The sequence below is a fragment of the Plectropomus leopardus genome, chromosome 2 (genome assembly GCF_026936395.1).
Source record: "Plectropomus leopardus strain MGB_pleo_1.0 chromosome 2, ASM2693639v1, whole genome shotgun sequence".
Taxonomy (NCBI): Eukaryota; Metazoa; Chordata; class Actinopteri; order Perciformes; family Serranidae; genus Plectropomus; species Plectropomus leopardus.
The window spans coordinates 17,413,792-17,437,114 of NC_142177.1; the positions used below are offsets into that span (position 1 = coordinate 17,413,792).

The 23,323-nt window shown below is 40.7% G+C and overlaps 1 protein-coding gene across 1 annotated transcript; it reads left to right on the top strand.

Annotated features, from left to right (window-relative positions):
- The first annotated feature begins 46 nt into the window (after positions 1 to 46).
- On the top strand, positions 47 to 23,046 carry LOC121952654 (G protein-coupled receptor 22-like). The gene is made up of 2 exons (XM_042499457.2): positions 47 to 1,503; positions 18,475 to 23,046. The coding sequence occupies exon 2, from the start codon at positions 18,586 to 18,588 to the stop codon at positions 20,104 to 20,106; it is 1,521 nt and encodes a 506-aa protein (XP_042355391.1). The 5' UTR covers positions 47 to 1,503; positions 18,475 to 18,585; the 3' UTR covers positions 20,107 to 23,046.
- Positions 23,047 to 23,323: the final 277 nt, after the last annotated feature.

Genomic DNA, 23,323 nt, shown 5'->3' on the forward strand with positions numbered 1-23,323 from the left:
TTGTGTGTGTGTGTGTGTGTGTGTGTGTGTGTGTGTGTGTGTGTGTGTGTGTGTGTGTGGTGCCTGGTCAAAGTCAGTGTAATTGGCAACAGGTCCAGCTGTCTCTCCCACGCTTCCCTAATTGTCCCCTGGTCCGTACTGTCCTGTCAGCTGCAGCCTGCCTCTGCCTCAGAAAATCAGAGGAGGAGAGCGAAGAAAGAGCAAGCAGCTGCAGGGGGCGAGGGGATGGAAGCAAGCCATTATACTGAGAGAGAAGAGAGAGATGATTGCTTCAGCTGGTGACAGAAGTGCTACTTTTGCCATTTTGTCCTGGAAGGTGGCAGCAAAAAATCTGAGGGCAGATTTTGAGCCAAATTGGCTGTCTGATACACCTGACAAAGATAAAAGTCTGAGGTATATATTCAGGAAGTCAAGAGTAGGATGGTCCACTCCTCTTTCTTCTCATCTGCTGGTTTCTTTTCTTTTGTTCTATACAGTACGAACATTGTGACCAGAGAGAACAGAAACCTGTGCAGAATCGGTCATTTCTGATTCAGTCCATGTTTATATGAAATATAATAAATACCCCACTTTGGTTTATTGTTTTCTTATGTATTGATGGATGTTTAAATATATAATGAGGTGAATCATTGGATAATCAGTACATTTTCCTATTTTGTATTGGCATTGCATCAATTAAATTACATATTGCATGAACAATGGTTGCATGCACACTCAACATAAAAGTGAATGGTCATGTGCAATTTTTTGTTCGCACTGAAATGAGTCATGGGTTGCATGCTGACTGTCTTGTGCTCTAACCTACATTTTCTATGGTTCACAGTATTCCTAAATGGCACTACCAATACAGTTGTCTGCATTTACACTGGTTTCTTCAGAATCAGCTCTTTGCCAGTCTATTCAACAGGTTTGGCAAGTGGTTTATCCCATTTCTTTCCCATTTACATTTTTTCTCCGTTAAAGGTTTCATTTCGTTTTATTCTATTTAATTTTATTTATTTTTTAGGAGTTTTTCTTTAGTCGCTGTGAGGGCCCAAGGACAGTGGGATGTTGTATGCTGTAAAACCCCCTGAGGCAAATTGTGATTTGTGATAATGGGCCTTATAAATACAACCGAATTGAATTGAAAAATTGCGGACTGGTGCTCTAAGTTCTACCTCAAAGACAGAAACCAGTATCAAAGACAAATTTGGAGTAAACCTTTAATCTGAATGACCTCGTTGGTCGATCCCTCCTCCCTCCTCCTCCTGTCAGTAGAAGTCATCCAGACAGCAGAGTCCTCTGTGGCTCCAACACAAAGCTGAGCTCTTCCTGCGGACAGCCTTCAGTCCGTCAGTCCCACTGAGCTCAGCTCTTGTCAGTGGCCCCTAGTGGAGCTGTTGCTGCTGCTGCTGCTGCCGCTGCTGCTGAGCATGTGCTCGGCTGCTCCACTGGAGAGGAGGGACGCTTCCCATCAACACACAGGTTGCAGACATGGATCGCTGAGCGGCTCCGACTCCAGAGGTAAGAGTGCAGTTTTGCTCATGAATCTCCGTCCTTTTAACAACATCTCCGTTTTCTGTACAGCTGTTCGTCTAATAAAGACATGTAGTGTAAAATTGCGCAGCCGTTTGGCAAGCATATTGGCACGCAGGTGGCCCCCACCTATCCAGTCCATCAGTTACTTAAAATGCCAGATAATATTATTTTGTATGATAGGAGCATGTACATTTCACACATTAAAATGCCTGTTTAACTTTTGCCTTGCTTGAAATTTTACGCAGCGTTTTTAAATCCAATTCTAACCTTCCGTGGAGACATTTAAGTCTTCATAAACTGGACACACTGTGTTGGTGATGCATATATCCAACTTTTTTATTTGATGCCTACTTGCACTCCTCCCGTGCAGTGCACAGCGCACCGCTCCGTGTGCTGTTTGGCACCTGATGCTCCACAAAATATCGATTTAGCAGAGGAATCAGGGTTTTATTAGAAACCACGGGCTGTATGTGGGAGTAGGTGCTTGACACAGTTACGGGCTCTGAGGCTGTGTATTTCTCCCACGCTCCCGAGGGAGTCCTCACTGCAGCCCGCTGCAAACATCTCACCATGCATACTGTACATCAAAGCGTGGTTGTCTGTGTGGATGGTGGTGTTTTTGTGTTTGAGATGTGTTGCATTTGTGTTTTTGTTGTGTGCGCCAACAGCCTAGGGGCCAAACATGCCTTAAAATATCTGTAAAATGCATAAACATCTCGTGATCTATTCTCACAGTCTGTCAGTAGTAGTATCAATGGCTGAATGATAGTTATATATCTCTTTTATTTTAGCAGTTTTAGGGAACAATAAAATTAATACAGCTTTAATTAAATAGCTAAACCTTAATCATTCATTTAAGGGGAGAATGAGGAGCTTAAGAAACATGAAGGGTTTCCACTGTCTGTTACACAATCATTATTTTTCTCTGAAAGTTACAACAATTGTGCACATTTTACCCTAGTATTAAACTTTTTTAAGGTATACAGGTTTCCTGCATGTGTGTTTATACTTATTTCATCCAAAATGTGGATATCAAGTTTAATCAGCCATTTGATTAACAGCTAATTGAAATTTCGAGTGTCAAAGTTGCATTTAAAATTAACTATTGTAGTGCTGCAGAAATGTCCTTGCCTGCATATTATATTCAACAGACTGAAGAAAACATATGTTTGGTATAGATTAACGCAAAAATGTATTATTCAATGAAAATGCAAATAATAATGTGGAAACAGTAATTCCCTCTAATGTCGCCAATTATATCGTAATTACAATATCAGTCAAAATAATCCCAATTACAATTTCTTTCAAACTCATTAAGCTCTGCACTCAGTGGACAATTCAATGTATCTGCAAAGCAGAATACCAAAAAATATCTGGTTTCAGTTTCTCAGCTGGGATTATTTACTGGTTTTCTCTATTTCTTTTGGGCTGTTTGCTGGCAAGAACGTGCAATATAGTTGTCACTGTGAGTCCTAAGAAATTGTGACTTAACTATTACCCATTTTATAGACCAAAATATGAATTGAGAATATAATCGGCAAATACATTGATAGTGAAAGTTGGTGTTTCTGGTATGGTGCATGGCTTTGTGTTTTGTAAAGTGAACAGTATCTTCTAGAGTTTTGATGGATGGAAAAATATTCTTCAGATCTGCAACATTAATCAACTGGTTACTGACTAATGAATTAATCAGCAACTAATCTGATAAGAGATTAATCAGTTTAAGTCTTTTTTTAGCACAGAGTCAAAATTCACTGATTAGGCCCATAGCTTCTAAAATGTGCATATTTTCTGTTTCTTTACTACTCTGTGAGAGTAAACTGAACATCTTCAAGTTGCAGACAAAACAAGACATTTGAAGACGTCATCTCTGGCTTTGGGAAAGCCTGACTGACATTTTATATTATGTTCTGGCATTGTATAGACTAACCAACTAATAAATTAATCAAGAGAATAATCAACAAATTGATTGACAATGAAAATAGTCATTAGTTGCAGTCTTAATAGCCCATTCAGCATTTCAGCACTGCAATCTGCCCTCACAGAATGAAATAACTGAGATTTACACTCTCATACAATCCACGTGTTATATCACGCAGTTTCTCTCCCAGCTGTTTGTCACAAGCAACAGCATTTTATGTCAAAGAACAAAACAATTATAAAGAGACATGTACAGAGGCACAACTAAAGACTGTAAAAGTGAAACTAAATGCAGTACGACACAGCAGGCAAGATGAGGATTAACGGAGGAGGGTGGGGGGAGTGCCACAGTGTGGCGGTGGAAGAAAGCGAAGAGAAAAAGGGAAAAGTCTTGATGAAAGCATTCTGCTTTGAGCTGCGTCTCTGCCACCACGCCGTCCCCATGTTCTGCTGTGGACAGCTTTGATTGGGAACATGAAGGCTGGACACACGAAGACAGGAAGTGTGTCTGTGTGTGTGCCAATACATCATCATCATCATCCCCTCTCTGTCTGGCTGTCACCAGCTCACACACAAAATGGATAAATTGTCTTCTAATTGTCTCCTTCTGCCGTCAAGTAAGCTCATCATTTCTCACAAAGTGGCTTTCTGTTTAGCATCTTGCAAAACACCTTTTTTCTCTTGTGTCTATTTTCTGCTTCTTTTCCCCCAGTTTTCTTTTCCCTGTTTTTTCCCCACGCTTAGATTTTCAATGGCTGGCTATTTCAGGTCCATATTTCAGCTTAGCGATAAATAATTCAGGCAACAGGACAACACAAAGGTCCTCTGTGAGAGCCTGGATGCTTTGCTCATACCTGAATTGCCTGTCGTTTGGAGAGTCTGTCTGAATAATAGATTTGTTTCCCAATACCAAGTGTATTCTGGTCAATGACTGAAATGGCAATAGGTGCACTGACTGTGCTCAAGTTTTATCTCTAAGATTTCTCCTCTCTCCGTCATTTAAAGAATGACATACATTAAAGATGAGTCTCCTGAAGAAGATGAGTTTTTGCTTGACTTTACCCTCCTTCATATTTTTTCCTAAAAGCACACTTTGTATTTCTCCATATTTCATGCCTTCCTGCTCACTATTTCCAGCTGCTCCTCAGCTCCATTATGAAATGAGCCAAAAATATTTATGACTTGGACCAAGATGATAATTAGATTTCTGCATAGAAAGCATGGATGCTGCTTTAACAGCAGCCACAACTAAGGGCTATAAAAACCCTGAACAGAGGGTCAATAAACCAATAAGTGAGGCAGGCCCGGGACCCTCTGCTGTATTAAGAGTGTCCAGATGCAGTGTGTGTTTATGTGTTTGTGTAGATCATAAGACACACAGCACTTTACTAATGTCTAGATCTGGCATTTATTTTTTTCCTTTAACAAAATTTGGAATATTTTCGAGGGCAAAAGCAAGTAGATGTCAAACGGAAATTTGGATTCTCTCTTTTCATGCAAGGAAATCATATTATATATATACATATATGATACTGCAGCTATCGTTTACATTTTTCAGATATATTTGTGGAAACAGCATCTAAGCCTCAAACCTCTTAGTGGAAACTTCTAGCCCAGTCACCAGAAAAAAAATGTTGACATTGTGCCTTTCTGCAAACCATGGATATGTTACAATTGTATGTTTCATATGTATCATATCAGTGTTTTTAAAGTGGTCTATTTCTGATTACATGTGAGGTGAGTTTCTCATCAGTAGGAGGGGATGGTGTAAAACTCAGCTGCCAAGCAACAGACCACTGTTTGAGCCCTGTGATATTTCCAGTCATGTTTAATGTAACAAAACTGGATAACTTAATCCAAAACATGATGTCTTCTACTAACCACTAACCACAGCATTGTCACAACATAAAATTAAAACATCAAACGTTGAGCTTCGACTTATCATCTACATATGAAATTTGCAAATGTAACATATGTGGTTTGCAGAAATGTACAACACCAACATTTATTCTGGCGACTGGGTTGACACTGTAGTCAACTTCCTTTGTGCACTACTGACTGGAGAACGGTTGGTCATCAACCGTTAGCAAATTAAGATTTAATAATTATAAATTAAGATAATTTTGTCCTTTTACCACATTCAACATTGGGAGGACCCACTGTGCTTTCAGTCATCTCAAAATGTGGAGGCTAGTTAGCTTAGCTTGCTAACATGAGCACTGATTTCAACTAATGTTACTTTTTGTCCTTGCTACTTATCTGCTTTACTTTTAATTTAATTAAGCCAATAGAAAAAGAAAATACTGCACATATCACAGTGAAATAGGCCTGCAATAAATACAGAAGGGGGTACAGTTTTCATAACATCTCAGCACTTTGACAGTTTAATGCAATAACAGAACAGCTTGCAACATTACAACCTGACGCTTAAAAGTTTGAAAATTTTCAGTCAGAGAGTAGTTGATTTAATCATCTGATGGCTGTAGTGGTCAATACACTCGTATTTTACACTGAAAAACAATTCAACACTACATAGTGTTAGTATGATACTACAACTATGTTCAAATGTCCAACCCTCTTGACCTTGGATATAGTATTTGACCAGCCTGGTCTCACGACTAGGGCGTCAAAATATGTAGCTTGAGCAGTGCCACCACCATAATTATACTAATATAGATTGGTCCACCAACACTGCACTTCGACCCAGGAGACCAGTTGTCCAATATGACAAACAATAACATTGGTTGTAGTGTTTTTGCGACTCAAAGCTGTGTGTTTTGTAACAACACACTACTGCCTTTCCAGCCGTATCTGTGCCACTTGAATCTAGGCGTTTTTTGTTTTTAGCTGCATCTGCAATCTTTTTCTAATAACAACAGAGTCATTTCTTTGCATAGACCTATCCACCAACCCCCTTCTTTGTTGAGATACAACCTGAATGGCTGCCCCTGGCGTCACTTTAGTAACACTGGAGCTTCTGCTCAAGTGGCCAAATATGACGGGTAAAGATGAGAGCAAATTTGACACAGAAATCTCAACTTAAGGTCCACTTTTTTAGCAATTCTGGAGCTTTAAACCGCATTACATGGTCTTCATCAGTCAATAGCTCAGTTGTCGAGGAGATGCATCTGTTTACATGAAGACCCCGAGATAATAAAACTCCGTAAAAAGCTAATAAATGGACTTTGAGTTAGGATTGTTTTGCCAAAAGACCACCTTAAATTTACTTTTCAGTGGTCACAGTCCCAGCAGGGCTTCACAGTTAGACCTGTGCAATCACATTTCCCATGATGTCTCCACACACATGCATACTGTATGCATTAACATGTCGACATGTCGGCAGTACAGAACAATGTTTTGGTATTAAACGAGGTCATTACACTTTACATGATGAGAGTAATCTGATAAACATGATGTCACTGTCCTGTCATTTGAAGGTCGCAGTCATGCCTCAAAGTGCTGACGTGTTAAAGGCCAACGACCAGCTGGGAGGCAGAGTCCGTGGGGAACTCTGTATTCAGTTTTTATTTGTTTTACATTTCATCTTCTGGCAGAGAACATAATCCCTAACATTTACAGCTCTGTAATACACTCTAGGGCTGCTCCAGATGAGACTTTCGTCCTCGCTGTATCCATCTACAGCTACAAGACCACTTAGACTCAGCAGGTGTTCTGTTGTACTACTCTGTGTGTGTGTGTTTGGATTTTTTTTGTGTGTGTGTGTGTGCGGCTCTCCCCAGCCAACTGTGCTGAGGATGAGCAGTGGCCTGCGAGTGTTTTGCTCTGACATGACATTTTGTCTCCATCATGGCGTGGTGACTGGAGAGCGTGCTCAAATAACAGCTTGATGTCTCAGTAGGAAGTCTTTTTACACTGATGCGAGCACACACATGCTGGTGGGTGTTTACTGCATAGAGGGAGTGTGTATGTTCTGAGTTCCCCCCATACTGACAGCAGACTCTTGGTTGAAAGGGACAGTTCCTTTACCTGTAGTGCTATTTATCTGGATTGTTTTGGTGTGAGTAGTCGAATGTGTTGGAGATATCAACTGTAGAGATGTCTGCCTTCTCTCCAATGTAAAAGAACTAGATAGCACTCGGCTTGTGGTGCTCAAATTTAGAAAAAAAAAAAACATTTGAAAAACTCAACAACAATGTCTCTTTCCAGAAATTATCACCTGATTGCTCAGACCTTGTTGTGAGCAGTTTAATGTAGGAACTAATTTCTTTCTAACCAACTACATCCACCAAACAAATCGCCATGCAGAAGGAGGTGTGTATCTACTCAGGGACCAGAGACTCGTGACAGCGTGAGACGTAAACATCATCTGTGTCCATCTCCCCTGAGCTGTAATATAGCTACTTTAGTGGTGCTAGGTGAGCTAACAGTAGACGCTCGCTTCCTTCTGTGTGATGATACAGTTGTTGGGTGTAGTTTAGTAGACAGAAAAGAATATAATGTGTTGTTAAAAGCTCTGATAAGCTTTGTGATGGACAGATTTATATTTTATTCATAACGTATTTCCTAAAGTGTAGTAAAGTATGTATGTAGTATGTAAAGTATTACACATTGCTGTGACAAGTGATTATAGTGACCTCACTGGACAAGGAATGATCAGACTTCTTGCTGCCACACAGATGTTTTAATAACTCTTCTGTTGTTGTGAATTTAAAGGCCATCTGACATTATCTGTAAATTAGAAATTAGAAATAATGCAATTAGAAATTAATTACAATAAAATATAATCATTCAATGCCAACCCTGATCATTCATTTTAATCCGTCCTGCCACTGCAGTGTCCTCTGACTCTCTCGTCAATGGTACATGACAGAAATTTCATACTTTCCCCACAGCTTCCCTCGGTTGAGTTGACGGTCTGATTAGATTTTCAGGCACCTTGCTGCATAACTTTGCATCTTAATGAAGAAATCTGATTTACTTCAAACTGCTATGAACCTGTGGTGCCACCCATGTGTTGTGCGAAGACACAGTAAATGTGTGTATATGCTCGCTTATAAAGAGGTTGGCAGCTTAATGACATGGGCTCAGGTGCGAAAGAAGTACTCAGATTACAAGCAACTCTGTTACCGTTTACTTGTACCAATTGTACCAAAAAGTAAAAGTCCTGCATTAAAATGCTTACTTATGTAAAAGTACGAAGGTATGTGCATAAAAATTATTTTAAATGTCAAAATTGAAAGTACTTATGATGCAGAATCGCCCATTTCAGAATAAGATATTATAGTACAGGTGTGTAATAATGATTTATAAGTGTGTAAATGTCACAAATGTTGCAGCAGGTAAAGATGGTGTTACTGTAATTTAGTTCAACTTCTTCCACTTTGAGCTAATTGTTTAATAGCTTCATCAAATACTAATTATGTGCTTTACTAAATGTTTTTATTAGTAATCTGAATGTGCAAAATAACTAAAGCTGTGGAAAATATGTAGTGGAGTGAAAAGTACAATACTTGCCCCTGAATTGCAGTGGAGTAGAAGTGTAAAACTGAAGCTTTTAAGTTAAATATAAGTACTTAAAAAATGTACTTATTCAAATCGTTTGCCAATTTTCAACCAGCTCTTTGTTGCTGGGATGTAAGGAGTGTGTGCAGGTGAACAGTGTAAAGGTGCCCTCCAGCTACCAGAGCATCACCACCAGTACATCAGCCAAATGGTATCATCAGATGGATTTTTCCCATGGCACGAGCGAAAAGTTCCTGGTGCTGTCAGCTCAGGGGGTAAAACAAACACACTGCTCAAACACTATTACATTGCACCTTTCTAATATTATAATAAGAATTGACATCATTCGTGACTCTTGGTAACATCCTGAATCCCCTGTAAGTATGTGTACATGAAATTACTGGGAAAGACAAATACAAGTGCATTTTGAAAATAATTTAAACATGATTTTACTCTAATTTATCAGGAAATGTTGTAGGCAGTAACTAGTTGAAGTAGTTTATTGCTGATGTAAATCTCTCAGCCACTACTGAATATATTGACATTAAATGTGGTACAGACACTCATGTCCCAATAAATTGTAATACCTTTGAAAGTCACCTGACTTAATCTAGTGCTGTCATTAGCTCAAATGTTTAATTTGTTTATGACCAAATACCTTCAAAACGTATGACATTCCCATCACACTCAGCTGTACTGCGTAGGAGCAAATGATGGCGACCAAGTTAAACGCTATATTTGCTGGTCATCACTATGTTTGCATGCCCACTTTAACATGTAGCTTAAAGTACTGATGTGCCTGAGTACAGTCTCACAGAGTTGAATGCATTATTTTTGATTTTTTTTATTACAGTGTTAGCACTCAGTGTTGTCTGGTTCTGCTGCCACTGAGAGCAATACAGTAACATATCAAACACACGTTGCCTGATTTGATTTAATCATGATCTTTTTTAGTTTAGTTGATAAATAAATACAATTTTCCACAGTATTCCCACAAAAAATTCAACGTTAAGTATAAAAAAATGAATTCCCTTTTGGTGTACTTTTCTTCTGCATTCCTGTCTTCTCACTATATGTCATTTTGACAACCTGTTACATCAGCTTGTCTCACAGGAATAGCAAGATTATCTTCACTGTCTTTTAATCTGCTGCTCCTGAGGAATGGCGATGTGACTATTGCTGTTCAATTATACATGTTATAAGTCTCATAGTGTCACATAGTTTCTGGCTTCCTACACTGAAGGGGAAAAGGTTGAAGAGCCACTCTTAGATCTGAATAGAAAGTGGGAGCTCTCGATGCTTGTGAAATAACCCTCCTGCTGTGATGCACTGTTAAAGTGAAAAATATCCAATATACGAACCATCAAATCAGACTCAGTGTTCAGGGGCTGCTTTGTAATGGAGTGTTTTAATTTAAATATTTATTGCACTTTCCCTCAACTTGCATTGATTTTCCTAGCATTACATTTTAAAATCCACCGGGACCTAAATTGTTTCATTCAAGTCTGATTGTTTGGGTGCAGAGACAATTTTTGAAATGGGCATCACTGTTCTTAAAAGGATTTTTCCTTGTGTGTTGTTGACCATTAGTGTGAAGCAATAGACAAAGAAAGAAGTTATTGCTATTTAAATTAGTTTGCAAAACCTGATGTCAGAGATACTCAGGGAGGAGTGATAGAGACACTCCTCCCAACTGAATCAAGGGAAAAGGATGCAGATGTGATGTTAAATGCTGAGCAGAATGACATGACTTTGTTTACATATTGCATATCCTGATTTGCAAAGTTTTGCATTTTGCACTGAAAATGTCAGGCAGCGACTGTAGCCGTGACCAAGAATAACATCAGTTTATCAAACAATAAATTGTTTAAAAGCACAAGGCACAGCATGCACAGTTTTAAAACTGAGGGATTTAGGGTGGGTTTTTTTTAGAAATAGTTCAGTATACATGGTGGTTAAGAAAAAGTACAACATTATGGGAAATGATCGGAAATAATTAAAAATAGCCTAATAATGAAAAATAAAATTTACTTTCTTGCCAAGTTAGATGAAACCACTGATGTATGGTAAATATAAAGCCACCAGCAGCTGGCTAACCTAGCTTAGCATAAACACTGGATAGAGCGGGAAACGGCCTGACTCTGTCAGCAGGCGACAAGATCCAACTCTTAAAGCTAACTGTAACGCTCACTGGTTAACAAGTTATATGCAGTGTTTTGCAAGAACATGCTAAAGAGCACATTCATTGAACAAACTTTTTGTCTAAGGGTGAACTTAACATATCCACCTCCAACTATTGAACATGAATGTTGTTAACTCTTAAAGCAGTTGATGCACTGCGTTATACAGCACCTGTTGATTTACAGCACCAGCATGATGGTCGGCATGGCTCGTGCAACTGACAAGTCATACAATGCAGCTGAAGCCAGAACATATTAATATTTGAAGGAGATTCATAAATAAATCAGTATAGATTCCAATGAATGAAGCCCACATTTTGTGCAAATTTTGCCAAGCAGTTTAAACTAGAACGTCGACCACATTGGCAATGAGTTTGAAACAACAGTTTGGGTTAAAGCACATGACCAGTTTTGGGGAATCTCTGTAAATTTATGATGATCACAAGATTTTATTTTTATTTTTTTAAATGGAAGAAATAAATGTAAACCAGTTTTGTTGGGACTGTAAAGTTAGTTCAAAATTATAATGTAAACTTGAAGTTGTTCATTTCAAAAGTGCAGTATGTAAGTCTGGAGAAACGTAGTTGATTATTGAGTCTCAGTCCCATGTCGTCCAATACCAACAACCCAATGTTGTCGGTATTGGGACTGAGACTCTACAATTAATCTTTCTACAGAATTACAGAAACAAAACACAGGCATGTTTTTACATGCTGGAACTATCTCTTTGCCAGCGTTAGTTAGTGTTTCTGTCCAAGAACAAATATTCCAGCATATCACTCCCAATGAAGCCACAGCTTGCCTTTTTACAATTGAGTTTTTGTGTGACTTAAACTACAAGATATTACAATTACAGATATTACAGATATATTACAGATTACAAGATATAATGTCTTAATTGGTGAGCTGTAGAAAGGCTGATAGGAGGAGTTTCTTTGTTTTTATGTTGAGCTAATCCAAACAGTTGCTGGTGGTAATATCAGATTTTGGTACCAACCCTCTCATCTAACTCTCAGCAAGTGTTCACATCTCAGAAGGATTCAAACTGAAAAATCAGGTCTCTGTGTTAACAAGTCCAGAAAACTCACATCACAAAATCACACGACCTCTTGGTTCTCTACAGCTTCACCTTACATTCAGTTTTCTATTAAAACGTGTCATTGCGCTGACATTCGACCTTATTATATTATACACGGGTAAATGGAGAAGGTGTTACTGAAAAACGGCTACCACTGATGAAATGCAGTCTCCTTGATGTGACCTTTTCCTCTCAGTATGTTAGGGTCTGAGTGAGATCGTTGCCTTCTGCATAGTGAGAAAATGGTCACACACACACACGCACAAACACACACACACACACACACACACACACACACACACACAGTCACCTGGTGAGCACTCCCTGGTGAGCATCTTCCACTTGCAGGCGACATAATTAGGAAGCCATCTTAAGAAATGCACCTGATTTCACACTCGCCTGCCTCTGGCTCACAGCTAGTTATCAGGAGATGTGGAGGTGCTTTCTGACAAGGTGTTATCTGGACTCAGAAATGAAAAGCACTTTAACCTGAACCATCCCCAGGATCATTCAGAATTAGGTTTTTCAAAGAAGGAGGAAATTCTTAACAACCAGCTGGTGGATAAGGAACAGTGTGAAACAGCGCAGTGCTTTCTGGGGTCATACATGAGGCTCTCTGGGTCAAAGCAGGGTCATATTGATTGATTTTTCACACTTCTGCCTCACATGAATGCACTTTGTAACTTAACCTTTTAATTCGCTGAGATTAAACAGTACAGAAAACCAATGTAACTGAATTGTTTCCCTTAGAAAACTTTACCTCACGAAAAAGTACAAAAGCCTCCCAAAAACAACCCAGCACAGCCAAAACATCAGTTCCTTTATTAGAGAAAACCTGTGCATCATATAGAGCTCCAGTCTCAATTATCTGCTGTGCCATTCTACGGCCAGATTGCTTTCCGCTGCAATTTCAAGATTGCCAGTATCCGTCCACCTTTCCTGTGCTATAATCTAACCCGTGCAGCTATCATGCTTTTCACTCAGGCAATAAGCAAAGTCTTTTGGGACTGAAGCAGTCTGTTGGGTACTGGAGGCTACCAGGAAACCAGCAGCAGTTGTAAGAGTTTAGAGTGGAAAAAAGAGCTGCCACCTCTGCACCCTGGGACATCTTGTTTACCAGTGCTGCTGGCTCGCCCTTCGTTTCTACTTCCTTTCCTCACATTTCTTGTACTTTGTCTCAGTTCTCTCAAAAGGCATTTCAGATGTCCTACTTTCAGGTGATGCATGCCCTCTTTTAAACAAGAATTCACTCCTTACATTTCCAAATCCACCCCCCTTGTCCACTTATCTTCAGTCTCTCTCTCAGCTGCAGCCTCTGGTGGCAATCAGACAGTCTGCTCACGAACAGACCAGCTGGAAACCTCCAACACGAGTCAAGCAAAGTGGCTGCAGGGCTGAACTCATGCACTCCCGTCAATTCTTCACTGGCTGTTTTTTCACTTTCCCAAGTATCCCTCAATTTCCATCCCTCATTTCTCCTTACATCCCCATGAGATATCTCTTACAGTTTTAGACTTCACCATGAATCTGTATCTGCCAACTGCTCCATCGCTAGCTTAAAGGGATAGTTTGGATTTTTCAAAGTGGGGTTGTACGGGGTACTTATCCACAGTCAGTGTGTTTCATACAGTACATTAGGGCTGTATTCAACCAAAGAAAATCTACCTACTCTTCAACCAATAGGTTGGTTGACTAGGGGGAAAAAATCTGCAAATTATTTCTAAGTGATAACTTAATAAGCCACAGTGCACTTAGTGCTCTCTACCTGGTTGGGTCATGATTCCAGCAAAGTGTTTTTACAGGGCTGATATTGGGCAAGTCAAATGCCTCCTGCAGTTTTTCGGTCAAGCGAGTAATATAAATATGTGATGTCTAATGTAACATTATCTGAAAATAAACTGAATACTCTATCACTGAAGTGGAGCTTTTCCCCCTGTAGTGAGTGGAAAAGTCTGTTTCACCACCAAGTGTTGAACAAGACTGATGAGAAAAACCTTCGAGGCTATAGAAGTTAACTTTAGCGCTTGCAATGTCATAAAGGACATGACATTACGAACATTATCTCTGCAAAGTTAAGCCCAGAAGCTAACGTGAGCCGTCATGCAGCTTCAAAGTGGGTTCTGGTACTTTCATGTCTCTTTCAGAATCCAGCCTTGAACTGCAGAGTCCTTTGAAGACTTTGTAAAATCAGCCCATAGTGATAAATCTGAATATCTTTGTTTTTCAATTGAAAATGAGAGTTGAAAATTGTTCAATGGCTCAATGTAAAAAGCTGCACTCCTCACTGTCACTTTTCACCTAGCCATCCAATCACAGTGGAGGAGGGGCAGGACTCAATCACAGGACCAAACGTCATATACATATTCAAGTGCTGAAGAAAAGCAACTGCTGTTTTCAAGGATGGGAAAAAATGTTTAAGGTCCTTGCGAAACCAATACCAGCAACTGTCAAATCAATGAGAATATGGCTGGAAAAAAGCATATCGACCAACCAACCAGAAGGTGTCAGCTGACGGTAAATGTCAGTTGGCACGACTGCAGATTGGAGAAGTAACAGGAATGCCGACCTGGAAGCTAAGAAATGTAATGCTGTTGACGAGAACCACAGCAAAACATATTTTGGCAACCTGAAAAAAGTCCCCCCTAAAAAAATCTACAAAATGTACGCTATTTTGAGAGGATTTTCACTGCTTGACCTTTCCATTTCGATGAGGAGGCTGTTAGCAGCTCCCATCCATGCTCTCGTCAAAGCAACCAGACTCCACTGAGAAACATTTTAGCATGCTGAAGACTGGAGCTGCTGGTCTATCACTGCTTCAATCAGTTTGCCAGTTTGTGTTCTTGTGTGACTTTGGTGAATCCAAGCCAAATGTCAATGTCACACAATAACACCAACAAACTGTTCGAGGCAGCACTAGACCAGCAGCGTCTGTGTTGAGCAGTATTAAATCACAGTTTTTCTCATTGGAGTCTGGCTCTGAAGAGAGCAATTTAACAAATTAATTCCCCTGTCGGAAACTTCTGTCTGATGTCAAGGTAAAGCGGTGAATACATTCTAAATATAGTGCACACTTAAACTGATATTGATTTTTTTTTTTTTTAGGTGGCTAAAATACATCTTACTGACCCCTGTACAACAGTACATTAGCTTTCTGGTCGGACTCCAGCCTGCTCCTCCAAACTATGGACGTGCCAATAGATATCTGCTGTATGTAATACACTGTCTATGGATAAGAACCTCATACAACCACACTTCAAAAGTTCCAAACTATTGCTTTAGAAAGTGCTGTAGAAACATGCCTCTTGTTTCCATGTCTGTAATTTGTGTACTTAAAATAGCTTAAAGAAGAGCGCCATTGGTCTCAGGGGACTTCCACTTCCTCCCCTGCTCTGCTTTTAACAATGCCCAGGGAACACATGAAAGTCAACAGACAAGCAGACATGTACCATCATGTGCATTTGTTTTTGTCTCCTTTATGTTTTCTGTAGGACTGTAACATGTTATAAGCTCTCTGATTTGTAGTTGAGAGATGTTTTAACTCCCACCAAAGAGCTCGGTGTCACATGCTTCAATACTACAGCACCTGTGCCCTCATTAATCTACACTCTGGTAGTGTGGTTGCCGTGGCAACAGAAACTGGGAGAAAATGAGTCCATCACTCAACCGAACGTCTCGTTGCCAGCAGTTGATAGTTGAGAGTTGATTTGTTGTGTTGTTTGTTTTCCTGCACTCCTGACTTGCAGGGTTGTCAACAAATCTGTGAAACACTTGATGCTGAGATTTTCACCTCTTGATGATTTTAGGGGAAAGGAAGCTGTGATTTTAATCATTCAGTTGATTTCCCACAGGTGCAATCAGTGGCCACCCTCCAATCAACTCTATTTTACACACTGCCTTTAATCTTGTGGTTGTCAATAAAACAGTGAGATACTGTCTGTGTGCATAGCAGTATCAACAGGTTCAGGACATAACAAAAACCACAACAACAGTCATCAATGACCTGCGAGCTGCAGCATTGAATCACAGCAGCCAAGACTAGTCTTCATTAACTGCTCCAGATATTGAAGTGTAGTGTGTAATTGGATGGAGTGAATGTCTTTTGTCCTCCTCCTGTAATGCCATTTATAATGAGAAAAGAGCTCCCTTTGACACCTAGTTGGACGTCAGTTTTCCTCTTCTGCATTCAGACGCCTTCCACAAGCATTTAAACCTCTAAAACCTGAGCAAATAGCTTTAATCTTCTTTGAAACAAGGGGAAAAACATAATGACTAACTTGACAAGAGATGACATGGAAATTGCAAAAGGTGTAAGAGGTGACAGGAATAATCCTAAAAATAGCTAGAAGGGGATCATTAGATTTCATTACAAAAACAAGGAAAAATGTCCAGAGAACTACATTTATAATTCTTAAATTTCTTCTAACTTTTTAATAATTTCTTGCTCATTGTTGTGCCATTTCTCAAGTTGCTTGTGGCCTTCTTCCCATGTTTTTGAAAGAAACCAAGCCAAATTGCTCATGTTTCAAAGGGTTAAAGGCACCAACTTTGATTCCCACAACCAAATTTCAAAACAGAAAGATCATCATCATCATTATCATCAACAATACTTAATGACTTGTTTTCAGTAGGTTCAACTGAAATTAGAATAGATAGTTAGCTGGGCATGTATTCAGTCATGAATCTCCCTGAAATCTGCATTATGTTTGGTATTTACCTTTGTCCTTACACTGTCTTTTTTAATGAATTAACCCTCAAATGTGACTCTGATACTAAAATACATTGACTTAAGTGGCCATCAGTTTTCTCCGAAAGCTTCCAACATTTAATATTCCTTTGGCAGTAGAGGTGTAGTAAATAAATCATGTGGTCTGCTACAGCTGGCAGAGCAGAGATCATGGCCAATCTTGTGTAAGCTGCTGAATGTTTTGTTATCAATGGTACACTGAGAGGGCAGTTGATTGGTTTGAGTACTTATCCCCATTTAAACGGCCGTTCCCCTGAGCTCCAGCAGTGATGGCCCATTGTGGCCGCCTGCAGTTCTGACAGCTTGTGTGCAGTTCATGAGCTGCGGCTGAGCCAAAAATGGTAATCAGAGACAGATAGGAGACAGATTGAAGGCTGGATTGATGCATAATGCAGCACCTGTTCAATCTGCAGATGCTGGGGCTGATATATATTTATAATGATCAATCGATGGATGGATGGATGGATGGATGGATGGATAGATAGATATTTTCTTTCTATCCCATGTTTCACTATTACAAGAATTTGACTTGATCAACAGCCTCTCCAACTCCAACTCAACTGGAGCTTTTGGGATTACCCCTTTTTCATTAGTTAATGGCCTACTTCTAACTTAAATAAATGTTCTGAAAAGATAGGCTAACTTCCCATTAAATGAATCAATTCAATTGGTTGTTTAGACATTTGTATCATATTGCTTCACCTGCTGGTAGTCTGAATCCAGCCCTGACCAACTGTAGCACAACATTATTTTAAACAGAAATGATGGTGCATTGAACACCTTGTTGTGTTACCCATGCACACTTAATTTAAAATAGCACGGTTGAATTCAGTTCCAGTTAAAGGGACTTTATTGGCATGGGGAACAGATGTCTACATTGCCAAAGCAAATGTGAAGAAAAAAAAGTTCATACAATAAATACAGATACACCAGAATTTGGTTTATACACAGGTCACTGCTGATTGCTTAAACACCTCTGACACGCCCACCAAACGAGGTAAAAACATAACTCAAAGCCTGTTGCACACCATTTTGAAGGAACATGTTTAACATGAAAACCGAAGCAAAACGCTGCACACTGTTTTGCGATTGACTGTGCCCTGGCTTTGTAGAGTTGTGCTCCCCTTAGCACTTTCTCTCTCCGCTGTCTCTCTCGTATGTTGCCTGTTGCCGATGTGTTAGTCAGCCAGCTAAGACCGGTAAATGTAAAAAGCATGACATAAGGCAATATTGTGCAATATGATGCAAACATGAAATGTGTTCATTGTTCAAGAACATACGTGGAGGTTTTTAACCACAGGGGATCCCATTGGTTAAACCAGTCCTCATTAATCATTTCCACAACTTAACTCACCCCATCAGAACCCTCCAACCATCAGCAGTGTCACATGACAGGGGTCATGGGGCATCGCTATGTGTCATATGCTGTCACAGAAAAAAATGTTTTGTTCCTTACAGCTAAATACCTGATATCAAGCGAGTCCAGGATCATTTCACGCTGCGAGAGAGAAAATGTGTTTTGATTTTCTCCTCCACAGTTCATTTCTCATCTTGTGTTCTTGTCTCCCCAGCGCTGTCACCGAACTGTTATTCATCCCTGCATCATGGAGGCTCGGCCTGGTGCATCATGGGAACTCATCAGTGCTTTGACAGATACAATATATGAAGGCTGAGAGGTCGCCATGGAGACTGACAGCTACACCTTGGACCCAGCCACCACTGAGTGGCCTGGGACGGTGGCCGGCCTGGAGGGAGTCCTTCAGGAGCAGGGAGGAGGGGGCTCGGCCAGCAGCCCGGCATCAGGGTACGCACCATACTCGCTAAGCTTCCAGGTGTCGCTCACCGCCTTCCTCATGCTCGAGCTGGTGTTGGGTTTCAGCAGCAACCTGACGGTGCTGGTGCTCTACTGCTCTCAATCAAATTTGGTGGACTCGGTGAGCAATATGGTGACCGTCAACCTGCATGTGCTGGATGTGGTGGTGTGTGTACTCTGTCTGCCCCTCACTCTGGTGGTTGTGCTGCTGCCTCCAGGACCAAACCTGGCCCTGCTCTGCTGCTTCCACGAGGCCTGCGTCACCTTTGCCAGCATAGCTACGGCCATCAACATCCTGGTAATCAGCTTGGACCGATATGACATCTCAGTGCGGCCGGCCAACAGACTGTTGACCACACGCAGAGCAACACTGCTCCTGGCTGCCGTTTGGATCACCTCGGTCGCTGTGTTTTTTATCCCGTTCTTGGAGGTGGAGTGGTCCAGTGGAGTAGGAGAAGAGGAGAGAGGGCAAGTGACGCCCTCGTCCTTACATGCTTTCAGCGCCATGGTGGTGCCAACCTGGCGAAACCAGACGCTGCTGTGCGTTGGCGAGCAGGGCTTCCACACAGGCCTGGGTATGCACTACCATCTTATCCTGCAGGTGCCCATCTTCTTTACCACTGTGGCAGTGATGCTGTTCACCTACTCCAGAATACTGAGGGCTTTAAATATCCGCATCGGCTCCCACATTAAGAGGGGCCAGCGGTTCAGGGGGCACCACAAGAGACAGAAAAAAAAGAGGGCGGGGCTCAGAATGACTGACGGAGGGGAGGTTGGACGGGAGCAGTGCACCACAGACGGTACTAAACAGCTCAGCCATCCTCCCCTCATCCCTTCCCCCTCCCCGACCCCCACAGCTACCTCCCCCCCTGCCCTGTCCTCCTCTGCACCACTCGTCACACCCGACACAGGCGCTGCAACCGCCATGCCCACCACTATGGGCGTCCAGGCATCCGTGTCAGCTATTATTGCTCTGAGGCGTGCAGTGCGGCGACACAGGGATCGGCGAGAGCGACAGAGGCGGGTGTTCAGGATGTCCCTCATCATTATCACCACCTTCCTGGGCTGTTGGGCTCCGCTCTCTGTGACCAACGTGCTAATCCTGGGCATCGGCCCCAGCGACGCCCTGGTCAGCTTACGCCTCTGGTTCTTAGCCCTGGCTTACGGCACCACCGTTTCCCACCCTCTACTCTACGCCTTCACCCGACAGAAGCTGCGTCGTGCCCTCCGCGCAAAAGTTAAAAAGAGGGTGGTATCGCTGCTCCAGGTTGACCCGTCACCCGGGGGCACCGTCATACACAACTCCTGGGTGGAGAACAGAAAAACCAGCCGACAGGTGCGGCTGGAAGCGAGCGAAGGTACTGACCGCTGCCTGGCAGAGGTCCTGTGAGACTGACACGCATAGGCCGGGCAATAATTAAAAGCCAGTCAAAGGTGTGTTTCATTAAGAAACTCACTGGTGCGTGAAGCCAGTGTAAGATATGTGAAAAACACATTTCCACCTCTGGGAGATGTTTTAATGTAACCACCAGCAGCAAGCCCATGCTAAACACAGCTAACATAGACCTCAGGCAGCAGCGAGAGCAGGATGCTGTCACCACTGCGGTGCACGCAGCATCTGAAGAAAATCACACAACAACAAACACACAAGTGTATATAATTTGCACTCTGTCAAATATTAAAGTCAGTTTACATATTTTAAGATAGAGCGTTCTCATAGTGGTGCTTACCTAACTGCTCCAAAGAATGTGTTTAGTCAGCAGATGATCTGATCTGCCTCCCACTCAAAGACTCCAAGGCAGCTGTTAAAAATGTTGATACACTTTGAGCAAACACTCAAAAACACTCTTTAAATATATTTAATATTGACTCAGCCTTAATTCTGCTCTGATATTATGATATTCAAAACTAAAAGGGGGACATGCTGGGCATTTACAAGCAACGCACAGTGATAATATGATGATGACAAAATGTAAATGTGTCAGCAAACAAGTCAGAGAATAATTAAAGGCTAGTGTGAAATATTAAATGCAGTTTTACTTAAACTTTAGTCATTATCGAACGGTGAATGTTACAGTGTCTTGCAATGCTCTTTCACATAAATGCAATTCTTTTGCTCCCAAATTTGTATCAAATGGTGTAATGTCTTATTAATTTTTTTTTTGCACATGCTGATTGGAGCAGGTACATTTGACATTTTGGGAAATAGGCGCATTGACTTTCTTGCAGAAAATTAGATGCAAAGATTGAGACCATCCTTATGTGTACAGTAAATATGTAGCTACAGCCAACGGTCAGTTAGCTAAGCTTAGCACAAAGACTGGAAACCAAATGTGATATAACACATTACCCTCAGACAGAGCCAAACTTGTCCTGACTTTAAGCTAAACTAAATGTCTAAATGCTCACACGCCTGAATCCTGTTACCAGCAGCTCAGGTAAATGCACTTCCTCTATCAATGCTCCACCTTGTGTTAAATTTTAGAACTGCACATGTATAATATCCTCCTTGTATTTAAAGATAAAATAAACAAATTTAAAGGACATCATGGTTCCAATACTAGTTGGTTCAACTCTTTATGCTAAGCTAAGCTAACAAGCTGCTGACTGTAACTTTTAGCATACAGACATAATAAGTCTTTCCCCCAGAATGTAGTCCTGGTCCTTTTTAAATACCAAAAAAAAGTAATTTATGATTAATTAAATGTTGACAACACTTCGGGTAAAGTCAGCTGGCCATGCTGAATTAGCTAGTTAGGATGACACTGTAAAATTTAAAATGCACAGGTGACAAAATAACATGAAAACCGTCCAATGTAATGCAGTCCAGAACATCAGCAAAAATTACAATCTCAAAACCAGCCGTTGAGTTTAATCAGAACCACTCTGACACATTCCCAACAAAAACTGATTACTTACAGTCTTTAGAAAAATAGTGGGGGAGACCAGGACCAATTGTATCATCTCAACATGCACCAATCAGAAATTAGACAGAGCTATGTGTGTGCTCTGTGGTTATGTAAGGTAAAGTGGGTTGCCTTATCTATACCCTTGGGTAGATTTGGTCTTGACACATTTTTACAAACACTTTGGTGATTGATCTTTGCCCGCCGACGGACAATCTGATGTCTCATACTTGATATAAGTAGTTATACTGTTTTAATGTAACTGAAATTAATTGTTCAATTCATGTTAAATTGTTGTGATCGTATTTATATTCTTGAAAGTTTAATGTTTTCTTACTGCCTCTTTGATTAAATTGAATGTTGTTTTTTTATGAAAAGGCTGATTTATCTTTGTTAATAACATGTTGGATTAATGTTGACACAACATATTTGGGTAAAAATAAAAAATAAAATTCTAACTTTAACAATAATTTGGCAACACCCCTTCAGTAACTCTCAGGACCCCCTAGGGGTATTAGGGTATTAAGTGTGTCTGTTACTGTGATGATGTAACGTGATTTCTAGTGTTTAGTCAATATTGTGACTCGAACATTGCTTATAGAAACAATTCATGACTGTCAAAAAGTACAACACACAAAAAAATACTCACATAGAATTGGATCCAAATAGTTCACGAGGTATTTGAGTGATGACATCAAAACCAGAAAATGTTACAATTGCCCCCGGTCTCCCCTATTCACTGCATATCTATTGTCTTGGATTCAATTATATTTAAGGTATCTCTGTTGTTCAAGTTAGGGTTTTGGCATGCTAAAAGCATGCACTTCTTTTCTGAATTTACACTCATGTACATGTTGTAAATACTGAGCAGATTTAAATTTATTTCATGTGAGTTCTACAGAATAAGTCACTTGGTCCGCATGTGATTTTAGGCTGATGTTCTAGATGTAGAGAAGTGTTTCAGTTGCAGCTGGCTTGTCCAGACATGTGGTCCCATGGTGCAACGCAACCTCAGCGTCCAGCGCACATGAGAGAGCAACTGTCACTACAGCCGAGCATTGACTGATTGTGGAGTTTATAATAAGACGAGTGTTTCCTGTTGACTTCGTTTTACATCCTTGTGTGTTCACTGCTCTGATGCTGTTCTCACACTGGAGCTCATTACAGAGGCCATGGGATCTCTCTCTCTCTCTCTCTCTCTCTCTCTCTCTCTCTCTCTCTCTCTCTCTCACACAAACACATGTACACAAACACATACACATGATTGATGCATTCTTGAATGTAAACACATGACAAAGATATATATTATATTGTATGTACACCAAGAATATGCTATATTTATAGTTTTTCTTCATGGTGTTGTTTTTATGTGAATGTATCACCATGCAATGTTGAATTATATCAATAAATATGAAATACTAAGGTCTGAATTTGCCGCCTGCTATGAGTTTGTTGAATGTCAAAGACACGCTATACATGAGATACTAAAAATATACAATACGAACAATACTCATGCCTAAGAAGTATAGCTGTGATAACTGCATTTTCCCTCCACATCGACTTTGGTGACAAAAGAGGAAACATGCTGTGAGGGGAACAGCATGAGGACAATGTACACCACTGTTGTTATAGCTCACATGATTACTCCCTCAGTACCAGAGCGAACACACAGTGCAACTAAGTCATCCTGGAGACAAGCAT